Here is a 27,039-nt window from a genome sequence, read left to right on the forward strand (position 1 = left end):
ACATAAAACGGACCAGAAAAATATACATCTCCAAAGCAGACACTCAGTAAATCTTCTTCATGTCTTTTTCAGAATCAGAGCGTCACGTTTGATAATATAAAATTATTTAAATATTTGACTACATTTGAGCAACAGGAAGTGATCATTTAGTTGTCTGCATTCCTCATGGTGGCACTTTTAGCTCTGCAGCCACTAAACAAGTAAAATATTTATTAAATGTGAATGTAACACGGCTTTTAGATGAATTACTGCAGCAATGAACGCATAGCTGCTGATAATTCAATAAAAGTGGTTTCAAAAGCAGATCTAATGTTGAAGCATCTTCCTCTTGACAAATACTTAGCAGATTCTCTGTGGGGTTTCATTGAGGACCGTTAATAGAACTACTAATAAATAAAATATTGCGGTCATAAAAACAGGCATTGCTACTTATGGAAGTCTGAGCTTGTCAACAAAGCTAAAGATGAAAAGCTCTAGAGTTAATTGGTTCACCTTTGCAGTGACTTTCAGCTTGATATGGACCAACAGTATTGCTATCTGTGCCTTTTTCCTTTCACTTAACATTCAATGAATGTAATGGCATTCTCTAAAAGTCCAACTTTTAGGGGTTTATTCTTCCTCTAGATCAGTGTTTCTCAACCTTTTTTGGGCCAGCACCCCCCTAGCCTTTATCCAGGTCCCTCACCGCCCCCACCAGCCTTTATCCAGGTCCCTCACCGCCCCCACCAGCCTTTATCCAGGTCCCTCACCGCCCCCACCAGCCTTTATCCAGGTCCCTCACCGCCCCCCACCAAAGAATTTGCAGGCTACTTTGCACTGACCATTATTTTATTATTAATATTACTATCACTATTTTAGATGTTTTGATTTTTATGCTTGTTTCTGTATTTATCATCAAAAATAATTTCCCAGAGAACAAAAAAGTCATGGGAATAGAAATTATTTTCACAGGCGTCTATGAAAAATGCAACAAACATTCAAGTTAAACTTGGTAGGCCTAACAGCAGCCAGAGTGAAAAAAATATTCTCATTTTGTGTCATTTTCTAGTTGTTAAATATTACACAAAATGACCAGATAAAAGATGTACAACATGCCAGTTTAAACTTTGAACTATTTGCAAAACGACTGAGCTCTGCAACATTAAAACATGGATAGAACTGTAACTACATTAATTATAGCTCTTCTTCTCTTCAGTGTTTGTCAGTTTCTGGTGGTGCAGCTCTGTGCTGCCTTCAGGAGAATGGGACATCAGAGTATCATTCACCCATATGGCATTTATTGTTCAAACCAGAACTTTCAGTGGAAAAACAAAAGTTCCAGATCATTTTAATGCCATACAAATATGAGACAGAAACATGGATTATATCTTTATATAGACATGTCTATTGATTTATAGATTAATAGTTTTACTGGACAGAAATTACAAAGAACAAATCTGGTTATTAATCAAATCCTAATGAGTCAAATTGAAAGTGTCGTCGAGTCATCAGCCTCATGACATTAACACTGATATAAAAAATAATATTGAAGAAATAAATATATCAAATCTAATTAAAAACATAAATAAGTGATCAGTTCTTTACTGTTATGGTCTGTAAGATATATTTATTCTCAGTACTAGATGTGGTTTCAACAAACCCATGGCACTTCAATAATATTATTTTACCTTTTATCTGGAAATAGTGTCTGTTTATTCTTGCCATACATTCCTCTGTATTAATTATTGCTCGAAAGATCTTTCCATACCAGTTTATTCCTCTGTATTTACTTTAGCTTCTTAGTTTATTCTTGCATTTTGTTCTTCATTCATTTCCATTTGGTTTCATTTGATTAGTTTTATCCTCTCTTGGTTTATTGCCATGTCCACTTTAGTTTCTTTCCTGTTGCTACATTTATTTGATCATTTATCCATTATAAGACAATAATATTCACTCATCACCTGCTGCGCCGCCTAATCGTCAAGTTTTTCACATCATGTGTTGATTTTTCACTGTTCAGCGTCGGATTCTCTGTTTTTATGCCATAATTCACATCTAGTCCGTCGCTCCGTTTTATATCTCGCTTCTCCTGTCTCAGAGTTTTGCGCAATGTGCTCGTCTTTTTTTTTTTTTAAGCCCCTAAGGTGCAGGACGGTCGGGAAGCATATCGATGGGGAAAAGGCAGACTGACATAAACCTTTTAAAACAACGGTAACAATTTCTGCATTCTGATTATTGAAATTTAAAAGTGCTGTGTTGTTCTATCACCCCCGTTTCATACCGGACCACTTACAGCTCCGGTGTTAACGCTATAAAATGAACGCTCTCTATCGTGGCATCACCCATGGAGGGATTTATTTATTTCTTTATTTAAATGGATTCATTTTTCAGAGGGATACTCAGTGAGGGTATCGTGATTTTAGCTACCAGCAGGAGAACGGAGCTGCGCCAAGAAGCTAACAGAAGCTACAAACGCTGAATAGAAGAAGAGCTGCCATCGATACAGTTGCAGCCAAGCATGGTTTAATGTTACACAATACAGTTTTACCAAGTTGCTCAAAGTCTAAACTGGCATTGTTGTGCATTTAAGGTGTAAAGTTTACCTTCGACCAAACGCCCCCCAAAGGCATCCCAGCGCCCCCCTTTTGTAAAAATGTCCGCCAGCGCCCCCTGCCGTCCTCTGAACGCCCCCTGGGGGGCGGTACCGCCCACGTGAAGAACCGCTGCTCTAGATGCTATCAGTGACTTTCTGCTGGACAACCAGATAACCAGTCATTCTCATGAGTGTTTAGGCTAATCAGAAGAAAGTAGAGTTCTCAAAAGTTGTACTCTATTAAGACTAGTACTCCTTAAATAAATGACTCAAGTAAAAGTAAAAAAAAGTATCTGATGTAATCAGACAGACAGAAAATGTAAAGCTACGATGGAATTCTGGTATTTTAAAGACAAAATGAAAAGAAAAATAACAGATTCAGGCAACTCTTTTACAAATCATAAAAAACTATGAAACTAAGGCAAATAGAACCAGGTGAAGTACTTCCGGTGCCAAATGGTACAGCAGGCTCAGCCGGTAGAAAATATTAGAAAAACAGAGCTTGTGAACAAACAGGAAGTCTCACTTCAACATAAACTGTAGGTGTGACTGTATGTCATTTTTTTTCTATTCAAGAGTGGCAATACTTTATAAAAATATTACTAATGTAAAAGTAAAACTGCTCCTGTAAGTACATTTCGAAATATCAAAATATGATCAACAGCCGGATGTTGCTACTGGCGGAAGCGACGAACAAGACGACAGGAAGTGGTAGGAGGATGTGTTTTTAATGACCTATCGCGTGAACAAACTCAATCACGCCAGATTTTAATCGCGACTCTTATTTAATGGAAACATTAGCAGGAATATTGACAAAGTTTAGCGCATATTTACAATAAAATTACTGATATAAACCTTTTTAATTATGTTCTAATTCATTAGGAAGCACCTGTTAACGCGTTTCCCTGCAAACCCTCCATTCATAACTTCACCCGCTGCTGCCACTCAACAGAATGCGTCATGGTTTGATAAAAAAGCTGCAAACATTTAATCACAGCAACCATCATCAGCTCCAGCAGCAGCATCACCCTCCCTCTGTAACTCGTCCCCTGCTTCCCCGGCTCACGCCGCTCACTGCTCCGCACTGCTGCTGGGTGCAGCGACGAAGAGGAGGGGGTACAAGGTTCGTGGAGGAGTGAGGGGTTGTAAAAGGAGAGGAGGGGCGGGGGGCTCGCTCGGGCTGCCCTATATGGCTGTGGATGAGCTCTATGCTAATATCGGCTTGAAAGGCTCAGCTTGCGTTTCTGCCGGCAGTCAGCGGTGGCTTCCAGAGTCTGAGGAGGCTCCTTCACAGCCATGGCTGAGGGCGGAGAAGGGGAGGATGAGATCCAGTTCTTGAGAACTGTAAGTAAAATAATAATAAAAAGAGAGAGAGAGAAATAATTAATATTTCATCGTTTCAAGCAGACTGAATCGTTTCCGAGTCCCATCAACACTACAAATCATCCAAAGTGTATTTCTGCGGAAGTTCTTGCTTTGCATCGTCAGTGTCGCTGGTGCGTCTGCACAATTGATGAGTGTGGAAGTTGCCGCAGGTTGCACGCTGCGCCCCCGCGGCCACGGCGCACCTGTCGGCAGCGCTCAGGCTGAGGGGACGATCCAGTCCGCAGGTGCAAGGGCGAAATAATCAACCTGATCGCGTTAAAATCCACGACCAGGTGGATCGAGTAGCACGTCAGGTTTATCCCCGCTGCTTTGACTTTTTATGGGCGCATTCACCTCCTCGGGCAGAAGAGTTTCAGACCTAAGTTGTCCTTTCACGCAAACCGCCCTCCGCGGTGACTATTTTAGTTGTTTGGCGCAGATTGATTACAGTGTCCCTCTCTCTGTGCGGCATTGCAAACGATATGACAGCTTGTGTGTTGGTGTGGTGGGAACAGATATAGTGGCTCATCTCGCTTGCTTCATAAAACGTTATTATTTTGGTGCTGCATGAAGAGCGACGTTGTCCGGAGTCAGCAGATGGTCTTGATATTTAGTTGGAAATAATGTGCATTTAGTCCAATTTTAATATTTCAGATCCAAAGTGTGCACTAGTTAGCTTTTTGGTTTATTAAAACGATGCAGTACAAATGCTCACACTATCTAGATATTTAAGTTGAGCTTCATTGAAGCTACTTCTATAAAACTGTATTAATTACAAGCATCTGAAACACCCAAAGTGACAAAAACGATTAATTGAACAGCCATACAAATCTAGGTAGTTGTAGCTAATTTTTTCCTAAACTGTTCAATTTGAAAATAAAAGTCATTGATTTTTTTTCATACCTAAAAATACATGAATTTTTAAGAATTTGGAGACTTTGTTTTGCACGCAAGTCATAAAAATGGCAAATTTTAAAGCATTTTTGGTCACAGTGGGAAATAAAACTCAGCTTAGATAAACGGTTGCTGTTACCAAAATGTTACCATGAAGTAAAATAATTAACTTAATTTTCTTTCTGCACTAGCTAAGATGCTAACTACCTTAGTCACACACTGATTGTTACTGTGAAAGGAGCAATATGATTGGAAAGTATCTTGGTCATATCAGTTGTTGAGGCATTTCCCCAGAATTTGTGGTTTGTTTTTGCGATGCTGCTTGAACCTACAGATCAGAAAATAAGTTTTACTTCCTTTTTCAACTCTGTTTTTCTGTGCTCTTTTGCAGTTGTACCAATTTTCTTGATGTTCCTTGTCTTTCAAGCGGGTTGATTTACCTTTGCTGAAGTGTATCAGTTGCTTGGAAATAGGATTTGAAGGCATTGATAGTTTTTGTTTTGAATGTTTTAGATTTGTTTTTAGATATTCAGTGTAGTGGCGTCAAACATTGGACCTGCCTGGTGAACACCAGATTGAAACAACCAATCATCAAATTGGTGATTAGAAACGGTAAAATTCTGATATTTTACTGGATTGTTTTTGTGATGCCATGAAGCGTTAAGATATTCAGATTTAAACCAATAACATGATGTGATTTGTAACTAAGCCAGGGTGACATTACTTATTTATATTCTGTTATATGAGCACTGCAACTCATATTTGCTCATATAGAGGTGCTACTGTTACGAAATGTATATAAGTTCAACATATATGCTATGCTATGCAGATGCTTTGTCTGCGCTGATGAAAATTCACTCAGGTCTGCATGCTAAATGCTAGCAGTGGCTCTCTGTGGTGGGGTAGTTGACCCTCTTTCTTTATTTCTGATTCATTCAGTTAATTTATTTCCACACAGACTTTGAGAAGTGAATCAGATTTCAGAGATGATCTGAAGTTAAATCAAACCAAAAAAATAATGTTTTTGGGGTTATTTACATAAATAATGAGAGAGATATTTTTTGTTTTGTTGAATGTTTTTAACTCTTTAAATTCAGAACTGGACATACATTTCCTTAGCATTTTATAGAACGACCATTTAACTGGATGACTTGGGTTGCACCAAGTCGTAGTTCTTGGAATAGTTTGTGGGAATTTTGGTCGATTCCTTCTTGAAACTGAATCCTAGATAACATCTCGAGATGTTGCTTCAGTATTTGCACATATCATTATTTTTTGTACTTCACTGTTCAGATGGTGCTCTCAGGTTTACAAGCTTCCCCCTTTTTCTTTCAAATCTAATAACCAAAATTAATATTATTTAATCAAAAACTGTTTGAGGTGTTGCCATTTGTGCCTCCATTGGCTCCATACATTTGGGGTTGCATCCTGAACAGCAACACATGCTTCATTTGTGTGACTTGCAAATAGGAATACGCAATATATACGGTAGAGAGCTGTAGTCTACCGGCTAGCTGCTTATTGCATTAAAATGGTCTTTATTTACCGAATGTTTACGACAACAGTCATAAACATTCATGAAGACTGATTCATGTTCATAACTGGTGTTATGTCATGCTTATGACAGTGTCACGTTAGCTTTTTGCACACCCCTTCAAATAAAGTGTTACCAAAAGTTTTTGACAATTTTTGAGAAAAATCTGCACTAAATTCCCAATTATGTATTAGTGCTAAAAAGTGCGGGGATTTGTTGATTCCACGATAATTCTCAAGAAACTGGAGAGACTGATTGATACAATTTGGCAGTAAAGAGATAAAAACTGCATTGATTTGATTGATAGCATAATATTTAAGATCACTTAATGTTTAGTCTGGAATCTAGAGGGCCACATAAAAAGCTGTGGCTGGCTGGATTTGGCCCACGCGCCTCGAGTTTGACACGTGCTGTAAGCAGCCTGAAGGCCGGGCTGAGCTGTCGGAAGCAGATTGGGACCTTGTTCTTAACAGCTCCTACTATTTGTGATGCCAGTGATATGCTGACCCACGCCTCTCAGATTCTACTGTCACACTGGCATCCTGCTTATCTGATGACAACAGCGCTTTGAGAGCGGCGGAGTCAGAGGGGGAGGGCGGTCTTTCCCTGAGCTTCTTAGAGCTGGGAGAAATGGGATTTTACAGGAAGCCCTGAAAGAAGAATGCTCTAGAAACCAAGTCGCAGTTGTTTTGTTTTCAGCTGGAGAGACGATTTCACTCGGTTTTACTAGTTAAAAACAAGGTTGGATTTGCAAATATTTAGTTTTTTTTCTGACAGTAAATTTCTAAAAAAACTGATGCCAAGCCAAAGCTGCTTAATTCATCATCTGAGATGTTTATCAGAACTCTATGAGAATCCATCTTTTATCGTCGACAACAATAAATAACCAAAGACGAGAATAGAGTGTGTGTTTGAACTGGTTCAGATGCTGATCCAGATCCAGACTGAAACCCAAACGTCTACGTTGGGTCATGCCACAGCTCTTCTTTTCACTAATACCGCCAACCACAAGAAGAACAAACACACATAACTTTCTTCGCCTTCTAATCTAAACCCGTTTAGTCACAGGCTTGTTTCTTTTTGGAAGATTTAAAAGTTCAAACGTAACACAGTTTAATTCCTGACGCTTTTGGCATCAAGATAATTAAACTGACTGGAGAAAACAGTTGAGAAAAAATATAAAAATACATTTCAACTAGTGAAATATTTATCATCTTTTTTGTATTCTGCAAAAGTCACACGCCAGAAAAACCTGACTCATGTTCTCCTACTCAGCCAAGTTGAGTTTATTTCTAGGTTTATTTTGTAACAATACATAAGTCGACTGAAAGTCCTTTTTGCCTGCAGCAGGGCAGGTGAGTTGCACCTTTTCTCAAACGCAGGTGATTGACGCTCGTAAGGCGGCGGCAGCAGCTTCTCTGCTGGGCTTATTTGGAGTTTATGTTGTTCTGGAAGCCTTGTGCATACCAAGCCGGAGACTCTTGGGGTTTAAATTTAGCCTTTTTTAAGACGATGCTTCCCAAGCACATACAGCTCTGCTGGCCTGGCACTAAACCACACCAAGGGGAGCTGCTTTAGCAATGCCAGCACAAGACTCGAAACACTTAAACACCATTTTTATGGGGATGAAGTAGCATTTAAACGTAACCACTGAGTAATATACGAAATTTTCTGGAGCTTAGTGTGTCTGGTAATAGACAGGGTTAAAAAGTTGACAGATGTTTGGGGGATTTTAAATTAAAAGTGATAGCTGTAGGCAGGTTTAAGTGCTTTTCAACTTATAAAATGCTCCTTACAATGAAATTCATCGTAGGAAAATGAACCCTAACCCTTTCACCCTTTGACTTATCCACGTTAAACTCACTGCATTTCTTTAAAAGCTTGAAATGTTGAGAGAAATAAAGAAGTAAAACTGACTTTGACTGATTATTTATTTTATTCTTCATGATTTATGGGACAAGAAATAAACAAAATAAATCAAAATTAGTTGGATTATAACTTAACTTGCTTAAATTATAGTGCAGTGTTTTTAATCATTATCTGCTTCAAAAATCGTTTAATAATCCAGTTCATGGCATAATTTCCTAGAAATGCTTTGCATTCCAACAAGGTGTCAATAGGAGACCAAACCCACAGCATCACAGATCCTCTACCATGTTTATCAATAAGCATTTGGAGTTTTTTCTACTTTATGCCACACAGAAATTTGGGATGTTTGTAGCTAAAAATGTCTCATTTAAATTCATCTGATTCATGCAAATTGTTCCAGTTAAGGTTCAAAGGTCAGAAAAATAGTAATTTTTTCCCTCATGAACAACCAGTTCATATGTAAATGACTGGCATCTGCACTGCAAAAACACAGCATTTAACCAAGTATTTGTTCTGTTTACTGTAAATAAGACAAAACTAACTAAAAAATAACTTTTCAGCAAGAAATAGGAGCTTGTTTTTAGTCAGTTATTCCTTTTTATTGATGAAAAAGTACAAGTTCCACTTGCACCGTTACCTAGCAACGCCAGCCAAGACCAGCTGTCACCTAGCAACCGTGGCAGATATGGATACATTTATGCAAGTAACTATATTCCTGTGGCGTTTTTCTGAGTTATAAAGATTGATAAATATTAAGAGTTGCAAAGAGGGACAGTCATATAAAAAGCTTCTGATCACTTTTTAAAAGGAAAATATATTGTATAACAAATGAGTCAAACTCAAGGCCCGTGGGCCAAATCCGGCCCACTGTAGCTTTTTATGTGGCCTCTAGATTCTAGACTAAACACTAACTGTGCTTAAATATTATGTTATCAATCAAATCAATGCAGTTTCTATCTGTTTACTGCCAAATTATATCAATCAGTCCCTCCAGTTTCTTGAAAATGATCATGGAAATTCATACAAAATCAACAAATTAAGCTTAAAAACTGAGTTTATTTCAGATTTTTCTCAAAATTTGTCAAAAACTTTCTTACTTGTACTAAACAGCTGCCTCAGCTTTAATTGAAGTCAGATTATAGTCCATGATCTATACAGCGAGTAATAAAAAGTCACATTTATCGTCATAAATAAGCGCAAATATTTTCAGATTAGAACCACAAACACTTTGATTTTTAGTGCAAACAAAAATCACAAAAAGAATCACAAAATTCTGGAGGGACTGGAAAAATGTTCAATACTATTTAAGGATTCACTGATATTTTAACAATATCTGATCAGGTTTTATCAATACATTCTGGCACAACTGGCCCTTTAAGAGCATTCATGATCTGGATTTGGCCCAAAACAAAATTAGTTTGACACCCCTGTTGTGTAATAAACGTTAGAAATTATTACTAACTTATAGAATATTGACAGATTATTTTATCTGGAAGTGTGGAAAGACACTCTTAGATATAAGAAAGACTCTTGAATGGACAGCCAACTTTTTAGAAAGAAAAAAAGGAAACATCCTGTGTGAGTCACTGCATCATTATTCCAGTACGCTGCATTCCCTCCGTGTCACTCGCTGATGTCCTTGCAAAGTTTGCCTCTCTTGTGGATGTGTCCTAAACCATCAGGTGAAGCTCTCCCAGCTGGACCCAAATGAAATGTGAAGGATTTCCTCTGTATTGATTTAGCAGGCCAGGCTGGCGGAGGACCAGTGTGTGCTCTCAGTCATTTGGAGTGAAGGACAGGGAGGCGACCGCCGGCGCCATCAGTCACAGAAACACATGATTTAACTCCAGCTGGGTTCAACGCAACGACTTTTAATTTAATTTGTAAATGAAATGTCAGAAGTGTAATGGGGGAGATCCCATTAATTGGTCGTTTAAATTATGCAGGACTGGATGGAGTTGCGTTAGCTTAGCATTTCCCCGCTGGAAAAGGGGTGACTTAAGTTTGCATCATGGGATATTTGGATTTCGGTTACATAACTCCCCACCTATAAAACATGAAGGAGGTGTGACGACATTTTTCTCTGTTCAGTTTCCATTTAAATGCTGCAGGAAGAGCTAATTGGTGATAACATGACCTTTTATGACATGCTTAGCGCTTCCACTATGATACACTGTTTGAATTATTAACTGTAAACTCTTTGTATTTTTACAGTTATTAAATATAAATGTAGCAGGTAACAAAGTCAGTGGCTGGGCTTCCTTCAGTAATCAATAGAGAGTAAAATAAATGCTGGTTTCTGTTGGTTGGTTGTCGTTATTGATCAGTTTTTTTTTTATTTTCAAACTTTGAGTTGTTAGTTTTTCATACATTTGCATAATCTTCTGAAAATAATTTTACAGGATCCCGAGAGAGCTGAATTGGAGCTGAATTGATTTTTATTTGTCTTTATTTTTCCTTCCTACTTTTGAATTGTTTCATTGGCTCAAAGTGGGGCTGTGTGGAGTAGTGATGAACAGTCAGTATGCTACCTGCATGTTTAAAAACCAGAAGCCCTGTAGTACTGCTGACATCCACTCATGAGTTAGCAGATGCTGCATTCGTGTTTCAGTTTAAATATTTTGTCACATGTTGAGTTTTTGGGCAATAGTCTCAATTCGCTGCTTCAAAATGGGCTAATTTGGTTAAGAAAGCTGTTTTAACCTCTATTCAACACATACAGCTACACTAATTTCATCTCTGGCTCCTGGTAATTATGTTTTCATGTAGCTCAAATATCCAAAAATGCTAGGTTAATGTTATCATGTTTCCTCTTTGTTTTTATACGACTTATTGATAATTTGGGTCGCATGTGTTGTTTCATTGCGGTTTTGCACAGAGTGAACAAAAATAAAAGCAAGTTATTTTCCTGTTTCTGACCTTGCAGAAATATTTACTGATTCCAGTTTCAGCTCTGAGCATCTATACTGGGATGTTAGCTGCTTGCTACAAACACATATTTGTAAGATTGACGACATAATACATCAGCTTTGCCAGCCATGCACTTGAAAACAGCAGGGATTTTTGCAAAATGGCTGACCAGGTTAGCTTTGACTCCAATATAAATCATTTAAAAACAATTTGAGGCAGACAACACCTAAATTCGGATCAGTAAATTACTATTTCAGATGGAATTAAAGTTAGTTTCACTCACATGAGTATTTCCCTTTTATTCTCCAAACCATAAATTAACACAGACTGTTTCTTTTTGTTAGTAAGATACTGACTGCTAGTAAATAATACATACAACAACACACAAAATAGTACAGGAAGGATACTTTAAGTTGTGGTGAAGTGTGGGAGAGAGTAACTCAGCTCAGTTTTTCAGATGCTCTGACTTAGCTGCTACAGAATATGCTGAGGGATAAATATAATGTTTCACTTCATGAAACATTACATCCCTTTAGTCTTTTTGGAATTTCAAAAGGCACAATGTGACTTTGAACAAAGTACTTTCTGTTAGATGTGAGTATCCAGCTGTAATCTAGATGAGACATGTTGTTCTCCTGGATAAACCCACAAATCATTAGCAAACATTTTTTGGGCCAAATCCAGATCATGAAGCTCTTAAAGGGCTGGTTGTGCCAGAATGTATTGATAAAACCTGTTCACACTGATAAAATATCAATGAATAATATTATTGAACATCTTTCCAGTCCTTCCAGGATTTTGTGATTTTTGAAATAAAAATGTTGTGGTTCTAATTTGGAAATATTTGCGATATTTGCGCTTATTTATGATGGTAAATGTGACTTTTTATAACTCGCTGTATAGATCCTGGACTATAATCTGACATCAATTAAGGCTGAAGCAGCTGTTTAGTACAAGTAAGAAAGTTTTTGACAATTTTTGAGAAATTTGTTGATTTTGTGTGAATTTCTCTAGAAACTGGAGGGACTGATTTTATCTGTTTGGCAGCAAACAGATAAAAACTGCATTCATTTGATTGATAACATTATATTTAAGATCACTTAAGATCACAATTAGGCCTGTCACAATAATTAATAAATCACTTGATTGCGTGATAAATTAAAACAAACTATAATTTCCATTGGCATGATTCATCGTTTATCTCCTTTTCTCTGTACCAAAAACTGGAGGATAAAAATCTTCTGTTTGGTGTTTTGGTCTCAACCAACCCTTATTTTGAAGGACAATTTTGTTTACAAAGACTTTAGGATTAATTTTATTTGTTGTTTTGTTTATTTATTTTGGATATTTTAAATGTCTTCCAGTTCCAGTGTTAAATGTTTGCTCTTGAATTATTATTTTGCCATTATATTATTTAAAAATGGTCTCAAAACAACAATATTATCGTTTATCGCAATAACTGCAGGAACAGTTTATTGACCTGCAAAATTTGTCATTGTGTCTGAGTCACACTTAGTATTTAGTCTAGAATCTAGAGGGCCACATAAAAATCTGCGGCGGGACGGATTTGGCCCACGGGCCTCGAGTTTGACACCTGCTTACAAAGTGATGTATTTCCTGAGGAGGTAATTGTGCAGCACATAAAGTCTGAAACACAAACAGCGCTAGCGGTTAGCTGCTTGGCTTTACGCCGGTCGATGTCTTAACTTCTCCTGATCTCGGCTCTTTTTCGCCTCTCAGACATAAACAACTCGTCGAGTCGCTTCACGCAGCATTTCTGCTGCCTTCGGTGATGAACGGTGAAACAGAAACTCGCTCAATTGTTTCTTTCTGGTTATCTGGATGAGTTGCTCCTGCATGCGTGGAGACTTTCATTATTTAGAGGCAATATGCATGCAAAGTAAGCCCAGAAAATCCAATTTGCTAGGCGGACGCCACACAGGAGGCAGCCTGGCAGCGGAATATAATTTATGTTTTCTAACATGTAGCCTAATGTGTGATGCATTATTCATCTTGACCTATGCATTTATGCACTTGTACTTATACATACACCTACACAAATATTTTATGCTTATGTTTGTGCATAAAGGACGACGCTGGCCGCATTATTAGATGCATCCATCCATTAGCTGCCCAAGGTATGAGAGATGAGCAGAGAAAAGTGGCTCTGTTGGCTTACTGCATGAAAATGTGATGATATAAAAATGATATAAAACTCTGCTGCACTGATGTAAAAAACTATCTATGATGAGAAATTTGTTTACAGTTGCTAATTTTCAACATATAATTTAACTCTAAAATTATAATGGGAAAATATTGGCTTTCAATCTACTGAGCAGGGATTTTGCAGCTGAAGCAAAAATATTGTGGGTGAAGCATGTTGGAGGAACATTTGAAAAGGCAGATTAAATAATGCTATCTGTTATCTAAATTATGTTTTAATTGTTTCTCAATCCTGGAGCAGAAAGTGTTTAGAAAAAAAAGATAAAGTGAGTTTTTGTACTTTTTTTAAAGTAAAAAACTTTTTTTTTGTTTGTATTGCCAATAATATAATGCATATATAGAAAGTATTTTCTGTAAAGAACTATTGTGCTCTGCTGATTCTTACTCACCTAGAGAGACTCCACAAAGCCCATTTTTGTGGGAAAATTTGTTTTGAAATCATTTATCTGCTTTGTAAACTCTGTAAAGACTTGTGGGGATTTATTTCTGGTTTTTTGTTTGTTTTTTTACTGTGATAACTTGTTGGATTTTCTCAAAGATGATGAAGTTTGCTTTTCACTGCGGTCGGGTTTGGGTTTTTGTGGATTGATTTAGGCCATTTTGGTCAGAGCGGCTCGATACTTTGTCAATAAGTGCTGATCTTTTTGCAGTGCAGGGAAAAACATTTTACACAACTTAGCAAAAAATAGAGAGAATTGACTTTGTGTTTAAAAAATCTAAACCTTGCAGTAAAAAAAAATCAGACTTTGTTCCTTTTTGAAATAATTTTCAGATAATTGCATTTTCTGTTGTAGTTTTATTTTTACTAACTTGATAGAGTTTCTTATAACATTTTCACACCAGTGAACTCGGTTTTTGTGGCCTGATTTTCTTCACTTTCCTCCATTTATAGATGTTTTAAAGCAGCAGACTGAAGCACGCCACACGATGGCGGCTCTGCCGATTGGAACCAACATTATTCTGCTAGGAATGACAAGTTAGCGTTTTCTCTGAGCCTTTTACTGAGAGAATACTTTATTAGCCACTGCAGGGAACTGTCAGGGAATACAGATGTGTTGTAACAAACAGGTGATAGGACAAAAGAAAAGGACAAATCTTTAACCATTTCTCATTTTCTGCAAATAAAAACAAAATTTCTGCTTGTAATTTCAGAGACATGTTAGTAGTTCATAGAATAAAAGAACAATTCTTATTTCACTCAGATATAAACCTATAAAAAGTAAAGTGGTCTCTTTAATTTTTTCCAGAGCTGTATGTTTAGTCTTTTGTGACAGTTTGACTTTTTAAAAGCTACAAATGTTTTCACATTCCTTTAACTTGCAGTCAGAAATGTTCAGTACTATTGTGACCTGCAGAAAACCTTCAAGAAGACAGACTGAATGATTTATTTTCAGGGTCTGCAGCCTGCAGCTGCAGAGCTGCAAGTGGCTTTTTGAATAGAATAACAAGGAACCATTTAATATTTTTAGATAAAAATACAAAACAAATCCAGGTTGTAGCAGTTTTTTAGTATTTTCTGGCTTAATTGGATTAAATTCACAAAACAGAATGAGAGTAAAAGTGCATAAAAGTATTTTATAATAGAATTTTTTCTTGTTGAACAACAATAATTTCCTACTGTAGAAATATATAAGTTGCTTGTTTTATTTTTTTTTAAGTTTTAGTTTGCTGAACTGAAAGCAAAAGTGACTTTTGGGATTTTAAAACTTGCAGACACAGATTACAAGATATCCATGTTTTAGAGCGGCCTAGTCAAATCCCTAATCCAATTGACACTCTGGAAACTGATGTTCAGAGATTCTCTCCATTCAGTCTGACTGAGTTTGAACTCAAAACGTCAATTTAACAATAATGTAGCATTAAAGTGTCATTTTTTAAAGCTTAATTTGTTTAAATATTAATGTCTTCCAACCGAAGTTGATTTTCGTTTGGGTTTTTTTATGAGTTTTTTGGTCCACTGTGAAAATGCATTTTGTCAAAATGAAACAAACACTGTAAAATCACAAAGCTGAGGTTGTGCTGAAAATAACAACACCAAAAAGGCAAGGTAAATAGTTTTTAAAGTGAAAATATAAGAATAAATTCAAAATTAGACCCCAGACCTTACAGGGTTAACAATAACATAACATTAACGTGTTATTTTTTTAAAAGTTTAATTAGTATACTTATTTTTTCCAACCTAAGTTGATTTCTCTCCTCAAGCAGAAAAAGTCCTTTCTATAACTAAATTTGCGGCTCTGATGCAGAGTATCAGGCTCCTGTTTTCACACATCTACACAGTATCTGCTTCTCTCTAAATGTTGTTAGCAAAGCTTCACTAAAAACACCCAGCTCAGGCCGTATACTTAGCACCCCGCCTGACATTTATGAGGAACACGACTCCGGTCAAGCCAGACCAGTTTAAACAGATTACACTCGAAGACGGTGTGAACAAGGAGACAGATTTTCTGGAATTCCTCTAATTAATTTGGATTTCAAGCCGTCTTCTGTCCTTTTTTTACCCCCTTCAAAAAAACTTAACAAGCGTTGCCCTCTCAAGTATATCGAGAAGCAAGTGCGTCAAAATAGCAGCAACAGATTCAACTTTTCTCAAGTTCACATTGGTGGCAGCGGCGGGTGAATTGTAGGAGTTTATTTGGCATGCAGGAGCATCGGGAGAGATCTCGGGTTTCGTTCGGTGGATGCATCAGGTCTCACACACACACACACACACACCTGCTGCTGTCACACACACGCCGGTTATCTAGCAAAAACACTGAACGGGAAGAACAAACGGGATGAGAAATACTCGTGGTTTCTTCTGGAGGGTCAACCCTCCCAAAAGCGGCAAGAGAAACCAAACGGTTGCGAAAGAAACCAGCATATTTTCCTGTTCTCGCCATGTTATAACACTGATATTGGTGCAGACATGTTGGAGACGGGAGGGAGAGGCCAGGGTCAAGTTCCCCCCTCTGCACACATCCACCCAGCCCTCACTTACCTCCTCCTACCAGAGCCCTATACATAGTAATGAAGCTGCTTCTTATCTGTCTAGCTGTCTAGCAGATGGTCACTCTGCTGTCCAAAGATCACTGTGCCTCAACGTCTACAGATTCTCTGGCTGGGGACCAAGTCAGGAGTGCACAGGCAGAAACTGTCTCAAAATGTCAGCCACACATGGCCGCTTCATTAGAACCCGAACCTTTTTTTTATTGGTGATAAGACCCGTGAAAAATCTGTCAAATATGATTCTATTTATTGGCAACTACGTCGGCCATTTCTGCTCACTCATCCTCCTTCCGTCTAGACAGCGTTCGGTCTAAACTTATAAACACAATTTAAAAAGTTTCTAGTTTACAAGTCTGAAGTTAGCATCCAAACCCGGGAGTTTAAGTCGAAGTAGAGAGTTTGGAGTCAGACTGAACACTTCTGCTTGAAGTTTATGTTATAAATGTTCCCAAAACTTTGTCGATATTCTGCTGATGTTGAAAAAACACAATTTCACAATTGCTGTTTCCGTTAAATAAGAAATGCAATTGAAGTCACGTGTGAATAAGCTGGTTATTAAGAAATTAGTACTGAGATATGCATAAAAATACTAGCACTCATACTAGCACTCATGCTAATGCTCATGCTAGCGTAAAAACTTTTGATCAAAAACATGAGTTTTTCAAAATTATGTTTTCATTAAGCAAATTTATGTAGTAATTCACATCTGTGCAATTTAATGGCCAATGGAAACACAGGTAGAGAAACTGAACATTTTAAAGTGTTTTCAGTGTTTCTTTATCCCATAGATAAAGAAACATGGGATAAAGTGTTTCCACTTTATCCCATTCAAACTCATTCAAATGAGTTTGAATGAGTGTCAAACTCATTTTCGTTTTGGGCCAAATCCAGATCATGAATGCTCCAGATAATGACAGGGCCGGTTGTGCCAGAATGTTTTGATAAAACCTGATCACAAACTGTTAAAATATCAGTGAATCTTTAAAATTAAATATTATTGAACATTTTCTCAGCTCCTCTGTTTGTGGTTCCAATTTGGAAATATTTGTGCTTATTTATGACAGTAAATGCGACTTTTTATTCCTCGTTGTGTAGATTATAGACTATAATCTGACATCAATTAAAGCTGGGACAGCTGTTTAGTACAAGTTAGAAAGTTTTTGAAAATTTTTGAGAAAAATCTGCAATCATTTTTCAATTTTTAGCTCAATTTGTTGATTTTGTGTGAATTTCCACAATAATTCTGAAGAAACTGGAGGGACTGATTGATATAATTTTTCAGTAAATGGATAAAAACTGCATTGATTTGATTGATAACATGATATTTAATCACACTTAGTGTTTAGTCTAGAATCTAGAGGGCCACATAAAAAGCTCCAGTGGGCCGGATTTGGCCCACGGACCTTGAGTTTGACACCTGTGGATTAGACGGTTTACTGAAGCTATAGAAATGCTGGCTATCAAGTATTGTTGAGGTTGAAAAGTAACCACTTTATAATTTATTTGAATATAGGTTGATGTTTCTGATGTTTCTGTTGGAGCTTTAAGGTTTAGTTGTAACATTTTAAACCAGTTGGTCTCAACCGCTGCTGTTTTACAGGAACATGCTGACAAATAGAGGTTGTGCATAACTTTGCTTTAATGAGGTGGAAAATGCCAAAAGTGCCAATAAACAATTCATACTTGCAATTTTCTCTGCTTCTGATATTGAAGTTTGAGCTGCTCAGGGACCTCTGACCTCAGGCGGTGTTCATTTTGTTTCTCTGGGTTGAAGACTGGACTGAACCCCAGGATTCACTCTGTCTGCCTCTCTCGTGTCCGGTTCCAATATTTAGAGGCAAACAGCTTCTGTTGAGAAAATCAAATAGTTCAGAAACTGTTTTTCTGCTCATGGTGAGTTTAAACATTTCAGGCTTCTGTATAAATCACTGTGAAGTTATACTGGTTTAAAAAAAATGTAGAGTTATACTGGTTTAAAATTTTTTGCCATCTTGTTTGGAAAGCAAACAAGTGGAAGACATGCAAGAAGTTTTGTTGAACATCAATTTACAAAAGAATGTACAAAAAAAGGATTGGGAATCTACAAAAATTTAAGCTAAATTGTCAAGAGGAGTAGAAATGATTTATGGTTTTTACATTCAAAACGTTTGTCAGTCATTACTTTCTAGGACATGTGTCAAACTCGAGGTGCATGGGCCAAATCTGGCCCACCACAGCTTTTTATGCGGCCCTCTAGATTCTAGACTAAACACTAAGTGTGATTAAATATCATGTTATCAATCAAATCAATGCAGTTTTTATCTGTTTTCTGCCAAATTATGTCAATCAGTCCCTCTAGGTTCTTCAGAATTATTGAGAAAATTCAAGCAAAATCATCAAATTGAGCTAAAAACTGGGAGTTTATTTCAAAATTTTCTCAAAAATGGTCAAAAACTTTTTTACTTGTACTAAACAGCTGCCTCAGCTTTAATTGATGTCAGATTATAGTCCAGGATCCATACGAGTAATAAAAAGTCGCATTTACCGTCATAAATATTGAAAATATTTCCACATTAGTACCACAAACACTTTGATTTTTAATGAAAAAAATCACAAAAAGAATCAGAAAATCCTTCAAGGACTAAAAGATGTTCAGTAATCATATTTAATTTTAAGGATTCATTGATATTTTAACAGTTTGTGATCAGGTTTTATCAATACATTCTGGCACAACCGGCCCTTTAAGAGCTTCATGATCTGGATTTGGCCCAAAACGAAATGCGTTTAACACCCTGATCTAGAACTTCAAAGTTTTATCACTTCAAGTTTTGCATTTTAAATTTTCTTAATTCTTTGTAAAATAGTTTCAGATTTCATGAAGAGAGTCTGTGAACCTTAAGCTTCAATTTTTGCCACTGATTCCCAATTGGATTTAGATCTAGACTTTGATTAGGCCATTATATTGCACAAATATGCTTTGAGCTAAAACTGTTGTGCTGAACTCCAGTGGTTTAAATTTTATAGATACTTTAAAATCATGTTCTGTTTTGTTTTGGGCACAAACTGCAGTTCAGGACTGATACAGATTTGTTTATCTAACTTTTTTGTTTTTAATCAGGGTAAAATTATTACTCACATATTTTTCTTAAGTACAACACAAAGTACTCGTCTATCCAGAGATTTTCTCTAAACGTTACTGCACCCAAATCAACTTTTATTTTATTTCTTGAACTTGGCTCACCATAGCAACCATTTTGAGAGGAAGTGACCCAAATCCTGTAATTATAACTGTGTAAAAATTTGTCTTTTAACACAGCAAATGTACAAAATTATTTTTACACTTTATAAGTAACTTCCCTTTTCTACAAAAACAAAACAAAAAATTAAATCAGACTACTTAATTTGCTTCATTTTATTTAATTTTTAATTTTTTTTCAGTGTTTTTAATTCAACAGAAAGTTTGTACACCCCAGATCTAAGTCTTACGTCTGATCTGTACAGGATGTTTCAGTCGTTAATTATGTTCAAATTTAGTAAATGTGAATTGAAAATAGCATTTACGATTAACTTGTCAGTTGGATTTGAAAAGCAAACAGCAAATAACTCAAAACAAGTGAGGAAGAAAACTGCACCAGCTGGAAGGTTTTCAGATGACATTTTATTCTGAAATCTTTAAAACTATTTAAAAGTCGGACGGCCCGTCTCATGTCTTTATATGTAAAACCCTGGAGCTGGTTCACATGCAGGCATAAAGATAGTTTGTTGAGTAACGGTGCCAGAGCCTGCTGGGTCATAAGGCCTCCAGAATTTCAAACAGCCAAATAGAAAGAGATTTATTTACTCGATTTTAATGAAGTGTGAAGCCTTTGGTCACTCAGCTGACTGGGTTAAGTTAGTTTCTGCATCCTGAAACAACAAACTGGTTCTGCACACTTTTTCACTTCCCTCTTGTTTAAATTTTCTAAATCAAACCAAAAATATTTCTAACTTTACATTCACTTCTAATTCAGCCGCTGTTTTAAACATTTTCAGGAGCATTTATCGCCGTTTCTGTCTAAATCTGTTGAATTAATAACGCTGTGGAGAAGGTGGAACCATGGCAACCCTTAACTGAGATTAGTGTGGGATGTAAGTTGGCTGGAGACACACACACACGCACACACACATTAATAAAATCAATAAGTGTGTGTGCTGGTTGCTTAGTAGAGCCTGACCCGCTGCAGCCCGACAGAAACAGATGTTCAATTGTTGGCTGGACTGATTGAGTCGAGGTTTTCTTCTTCCCCTCGGGGTCTTAGAAATAATATTCTGTTATTGATTAATATACGTTTTTTCCACTGGTGCATTTGTTGCTATGAATGTAATTACTGATTGTTTCTAGCAAATCTTTAAGTTTTGAAAGTTGGAAATCTCCAAGTCTTTACCAGAAAATTTCTCCTGGTTTTGAAAGTCAGACATTTGTAGGTCTTTTCAAGAAAATTTTGGAGGTTAATCTCCAAATTTCCAAGTTGTTTCTAGCCAATTTTTGAATTTGAAGGTTTTTCTGAAACCATTACCGCGATGGCAGACTAAGGTCATTGTGGAATGAAAAAAGGAGGAGAAAATCACTTAAGAAGGAAAAAAATATGAGACTTTTGAAAGTCAGGAATTTCCCATTTTTTTCTAGAACATTTCCGAGATTAATCTAAAGATTTCCAAGTTTTCTCTAGCAAATTTTCAAATTTTGAAACTCTGAAATTTTTAAGTCTTTACTGGAAAGTTTATGAGATTAACATAAAAATGTTCAGGATTTCTAGCACATTTTTGACTTTTGAAACTCAGAAATTTCCAAGTTTTTCTAGAAATTTCTTTTAGATTAATATGAAAATTTCCAAGTTGTTTCAAGCACATTTTCAAATTTTGAAGGATTTTTTTTTTTTGAAACCTTCACTGTCGTATTCAGAAAGAAAGGAGAAGGAAATCGTTTAAAAAGTTTTAAATTTTTGACTTTTGAAAGTCAGAACATCCAAGTTTTTCTAGTAAATTTCTGAGATTAATCTCAAAATATCCAAGTTGTTTCTAGCAAATTTTCAAGTTTTGAAACTCGGAAATGTTTAAGTCTTTTGTAGAAAGTTTCAGAGATTAATCTCAAAATCTTTGAGTGTTTTGCTGGAAACGTACTCCTCCTTTTTTTATTTTTTCTACCTACAGTGGCCCTCAGCTGCCGTCGTCGTTCATTAAATGCAAGATGAAGTCGTCGTCATACTTTTCTATCTTCTCGGTCAGGGAGGCATGTTGTTTATCTCCGTTCGGTCGTTATTGGAACATTATTGGCATTAACACTCCTGTCTCTCCCTGGCAGGACGATGAGGTGGTGCTCCAGAGCGTGGCCACCATCCAGAAGGAGCATCGCAAGTTCTGCCTGGCCGCGGAGGGACTCGGAAACCGCCTGTGTTACTTGGAACCCACCTCTGAAGCCAAGGTGAGAACGGAGCACAGCTTTGTGTCAACGTAGATGATTTTATAGAGAAATGTCATCAATAGAAGCAGGAGAAAACGTGTGAGAATCCTGTTTTATTGCAGCAGTAGGGTTTCACTTTGAAACACAGAGTCTGAGAACGTCAGTTTTCTTCTATGCAGTTTCACAAAGTTGGTATTTAAATGTAGCCCAGGAGACAATATGGAGCTACATTGGTGCCATAAAGTTTGTTCTAAAGCAAGAAAAAAGTAATGATAGATTTCCGGTTATCATGCCATCATGCAAATCAAAGGAGTTTTCTTTCCAATAATTGACTCTTTTTTTCTTTTGAAACCTTCGCCACAACTCAGTAAATATGACAGCATACTGGGGCATCACAGAAAGAGGGAAAAAAAAATGAGAAAATCGCTTAAAAAGTTGAACATTTTTGACTTCTCAAACTCAGAAATTTCCTAATTTTTTCTAGAAAATTTGTGAGATTCATTTGAAAATATCCAAGTTGTTTCTAGCAGATTTTTAAGTTTTGAAAGTCAGAAATGAGACTTTCAAAACTAATCTCAAAATTTCTGAATTTTTTGGCTGGAGTTTACTCCTATCTACAATGACCCAAATACGTCGTTGTCATGAAGCAGTTGTCATACTTTTCTAAATTCTTGGTTTCTATCTGAACTTTATTAGCATTAACATTCCTATCTCTTCAATAATTGCTGCTTTTTTTTTTTCAAACTTTCACCATAACTAAAATAAATATTACAGCAAAACCAACAAAGTACAAAATTAAAAATCACGTTGAAACCCCAAAAAGGTCACACATCTAATTTTCAGTTTCAAACTTTTTTTTTCTTCTTTTAATCAAACCTTATGGCACCAATTTAGCTCCATAACAATCCCTCTGTGGGGACATTTGTCATGTTTCCTGTCCAGCAGGGATCTGTGCACACCGTCTTTACATGTCGGGGTGATAATCTTGTGATCGTAAATCTCTCCGCCGCCAACACGCGCTTTATGAGCTGTGTGCACTCCGACACGTTCGGCAGGATTTAGAGGAACCACAAAACAAAAGGAGCTCTAAGTGGGTTTTGAATTTATTTTGTAAATTGATTTCGAAGCCTGAAAACACGTTGAGAATAGCTGAAGATTCTTTGACCTTTGAGTTTTTCTTTTTTCTTTTTTTTTGTGATACATGTGCATCTTTTGGACACAAAAATGCTTAGAAATTGCTAGAGAAATGTTACTAGTATATTGCTTTACGTTATTTTGAAAGACATAAATTCCCAAAATACACAATCTGGCCAGATTTAATGCTGTTTGCTGCAATACAAGTATGCAAAGATAAAATTAATTAAACTAACTATGCTGAAGCTAATGGATTTAAGTTGGATCTGAAGTCTAACTTTGCATCCCAAAAGGTTAAAAATGACTTTCTGCAGAGATTTAGTTTTCTTTTAATTATTGTGTTTTATTTTGAAAGTAAATTGGTCCGTGTGTCACTTCCTGGCTGTCCTGCTTGTTCAGTTTAATTGTTTACACTGTGTTACTTTTTAGTTTCTCACCCATCATTTTGTCAGATTTTCTGATCTGTTTTTGCTCCCAGCTTCTACTGAGTCATTTATGTTTACTGGATTTTACTTCATTTATTTTATATATATATATATATATATATATATATATATATATATATATATATTTTTTTTTAAATCTGACTTGCATGAAGACTTTGCATAGAAGGGAAATATTTACCAATATTTAACTTTAAAGTATAAAATTCTCATTTGCAAAGCTACGGCGGGCCGGATTTTGCCCACGAGCCTCGAGTTTGACAATCTTGACAAATTGCATTCCAAATATTTTTAAAGATATTTTTACTTTGCTGGAAGTGCAGCAGATTGAGCACCAAATAACCAGAAAAAACAAAAATATGCATTTGTTCTGATGTTTCCATGACAGCAAGTAAGAAATCTGAGTTATTTAATCATTAGTCATTCAGATATTTTTTAATTCAATATTTTTGTTTTGTATGATGTTCTCGCCATCTAAAATAATTCATATTGTACTTAATATTTACAATTACTCAATTAACTTTAACCTATCATGTAAAATGTTGCATAGCTTAGGGAGAATAATGCATTGTTTTCCAACCGAATTACAAGTTCTGAAAAGTGTGGCGTGCACATGTTTTCTGCCAAATTTACCCTAACACAGCACTGCCAATTTTCTAATCGTAGAGTGTAAATAAATGTGCTTGCATTGCTTATTTTAAACCTTTTTAAATTAATTCTGTTTACAGAATAAATAATTTATACTTTGGTAAACTGTTATTGCATTTGACCAATATAATCTATGATTATTTTATATATGTATAATTATGCTTTAATAAATCACCAAACCCTGTTTGTTGATCATAATTTTAGTAGCTTTTAACCAGTTTTTAGTTTTTGTTATTCACAGACGATGTTTTCTATCTAGGTCACTCGGTGCATATCAGATACCACCCACATAAATTTTGAATTTTAAATCATAAAAGTGTTTCGAAAATAGTTCTACTCTAAAGTATTGGGTCTCAGGTTTAACCAAGCATTTTTATATCAGACAGAGGAGAACGGTGAGAAGCTGCTATTCTCCTACTGCGTCCCCAAATGTAACATAAGAAGAAATTCAGGAAACATAAAACTTTACTACTTAACCTTGGAGCCATGACGCGTTTTTCATTGCTCATATAATGAATGTGTGATTTGATTTGCCCTCCGTTTGCCTTTCTGCCCCTCTGTCCTGCAGTATGTTCCTCCAGACATGTGCATTTGTAACTTTGTGCTGGAGCAGTCGCTGTCGGTCCGCGCCCTGCAGGAGATGCTGGCTAACACCGGAGCGAGCAGCGAAGGGGTGAGTACGATCTTCAAACTTTATGCATAGCGCTAATATACACACAAAAACGTTCAGTGACCTTTAACCTTTCCACATTTTCTCCTGGTACAACCACAAATTTAAATAAAAGTAAAGTGGTGCAAATATTTAGGGAAAATCGTGCATTGTTTTCCAACCGTATTACATAAAGTTCTGAAAAGTGTGGTGTGCACATGTTTTCATCCAAATTTACTCTAATACCCATAATAAAAACACAGTGTTGCCCAGTAGCACCTGCAGCTGTACGGCTGGACACACTGAGTGTACCTTGAGATTTTCCTTTTTGATTTTGAGTGAATTTCCACAATAATTCAATAAAACTGGAGGGATTGATTGATATAATTTGGCAGTAAACAGATAAAACTGCATTGGTTTTATTGATAACATAATATTAAAGCACACTTAGTGTTTAGTCTAGAACCTAGAGGGCCACATAAAAAGCTGAGGTGGACCAGATTTGGCCCAAGGGCCTCGAGTTTGACACATGTGGTGTACACGGTTCTGGTGGAGTCGCCGATTTAACAGCTTTTTTCCCTGTGGTTTTGTGAACTGAAGAGCTGACGGGTCACCTGGTTGGCCGACAGTGACATCTGCCGCGCTCTTCCTGAGCGTTGTGCTAAGATTGCGGGTTAAACCGTTAAATTTAGTCAAAACGTTTGCCAAAAGAGGAGAAATTAAGCAAATATTGTTGCTTTGCCTTCTCCTCCTCTGGACATCTGTCCCACCACCTGAACCTGGGAATCCCCATCCTGCTCCTCCTCCTCTGGATCACACGGCTCGGCTTTGCTTTCCTGTCTATTTTATTACACATGATATGTGTTGGAGATGTGGTTGTGCTCTTGTGGATCAGGCGCAGTGATAGTATTGTGCGTACCCTCCGATAATAACCCGGAGGCGCTTTCAACTGCCTTCCAACGTTACCTAATTAGTAATTAGAATTGTGGTTCTAAAGAGAGGAAAACTAACAGTTCACATTATTTTCCAGCAACATACATTTCTTGACAGGAAGAAGAGGGAAGAAAAACTCAGATGGTGGGAAGATGGATGAATTTAAATGCAAGGAAATTCTGATGGAAAACTTGATTTTATTTAAATGGGAGAATTCATATCTACGTACACAATATACCAGATTTAGCTAAATGCTCATTTCCATCTGTAGTTCGCTTGAAGCTGAAAGAGACTAATAGGAGAACGATCCTGAACATACAGTCAGAGCTGCAATGGAGTGGTTTAGATCACAGCATATTCATGTTTTAGAGCGGCCTAGTCTAAGCCCAGACCTTTCCAAACGAAGTTTAGCTATTTTTGCACAAATTAGAGTCGTCCACAAAAAATATCCACCAAAGTAACTGCAGCAAGTGTTACCTCTGCCAAGTTTGGGCTTTTGGAGGCCAAATGTGCACACCACACTGTTCAGTTTTTTATACATAAGAATGTCTGAAAAAACATTTATATTTTTCCTTTTGTGGTACTTTGTATCAGTCAATATTAAAATTTGCGGTTGTAAAAAAAGATCAACGGGTATCAAAACTTTTGCCAATAAATCTATCAGAAATTAGTTTTTCCTTCCTCACAGGCCAAGTTATGAGTTAAATCGTCCGTTTTTTTGTCCTCTTTACAGTAGTTAGGGAAATTTTACTAAAAGCATTCAGAAATAAACTCTTTCAGGCAGAGAAAATAAAATTGTGGTAGTGCAAATGTACTGATTCTGTAAAAACAACCTTTGCTGAATGTGTCAGTGATATTTTGAGTCCTTCAAATCAGGGCCAAGTTCTGCCTTGATTCTTGTCTAAAAACAATCTTTAAAATGCTGTCGCACATTAACGAATTTATATTTCAAGTGTCAGAAAATGAAGATTCAGCACAGATTTTAGAATGTGCATTAGGTATACTAATATATATTCAAGACGGGACAAAAAAATGACTGTTCAGCATCAAACGTCCAAACTTTTCCTGAGTTTTACACTTACAAAGTCTCAGCTTATATTATCTTTCAAAAAGATTTTAATAGATGATGTTTTTCAATATTTAATTGTATTTAAATTATTATTTTATTTGTTTCAGAGACAAAATTTGCTTTGTCTATAAACCTGTGCATGACATTATGTGTAATGTGCTCTAAAAATTGTAATCTAATGGAAAGTGTAATTAAAAATTCAATAAACATCAGATAAACAGTGCAGGTTTTTTATGAATTTACTGAAATACCCAGCAGACATTAACTAGTGTTTGCCAAACTTCTCAAATGACTCCTTAGAAATCCTGTTGTTGGTGCTTAACTACAGTTTTCTGCATGTCAGTGAATAATAGTTGATATTTTACATTAAATCTGCTAAAGAAATTGGA

At 36.5% G+C, this 27,039-nt stretch overlaps 1 protein-coding gene across 10 annotated transcripts in view; it reads left to right on the forward strand.

The window, feature by feature from the left end:
- The first annotated feature begins 3,781 nt into the window (after positions 1-3,781).
- ryr3 (ryanodine receptor 3) overlaps positions 3,782-27,039 on the forward strand; it is a 125,124-nt gene continuing 101,866 nt past the window's right edge. For all 10 annotated transcript variants that reach the window (XM_081602359.1, XM_081602355.1, XM_081602358.1 and 7 more), the window contains exons 1-3: positions 3,782-3,916; positions 21,676-21,795; positions 24,568-24,672. In XM_081602359.1, coding sequence (XP_081458485.1) covers positions 3,869-3,916; positions 21,676-21,795; positions 24,568-24,672 — 273 coding nt within the window. In that variant the 5' untranslated portion in view covers positions 3,782-3,868. The remainder of the gene's footprint in view (positions 3,917-21,675; positions 21,796-24,567; positions 24,673-27,039) is intronic.

The sequence above is a fragment of the Poecilia reticulata genome, chromosome 21 (genome assembly GCF_904066995.2).
Source record: "Poecilia reticulata chromosome 21, P_reticulata-male-v2, whole genome shotgun sequence".
Lineage (NCBI taxonomy): Eukaryota > Metazoa > Chordata > Actinopteri > Cyprinodontiformes > Poeciliidae > Poecilia > Poecilia reticulata.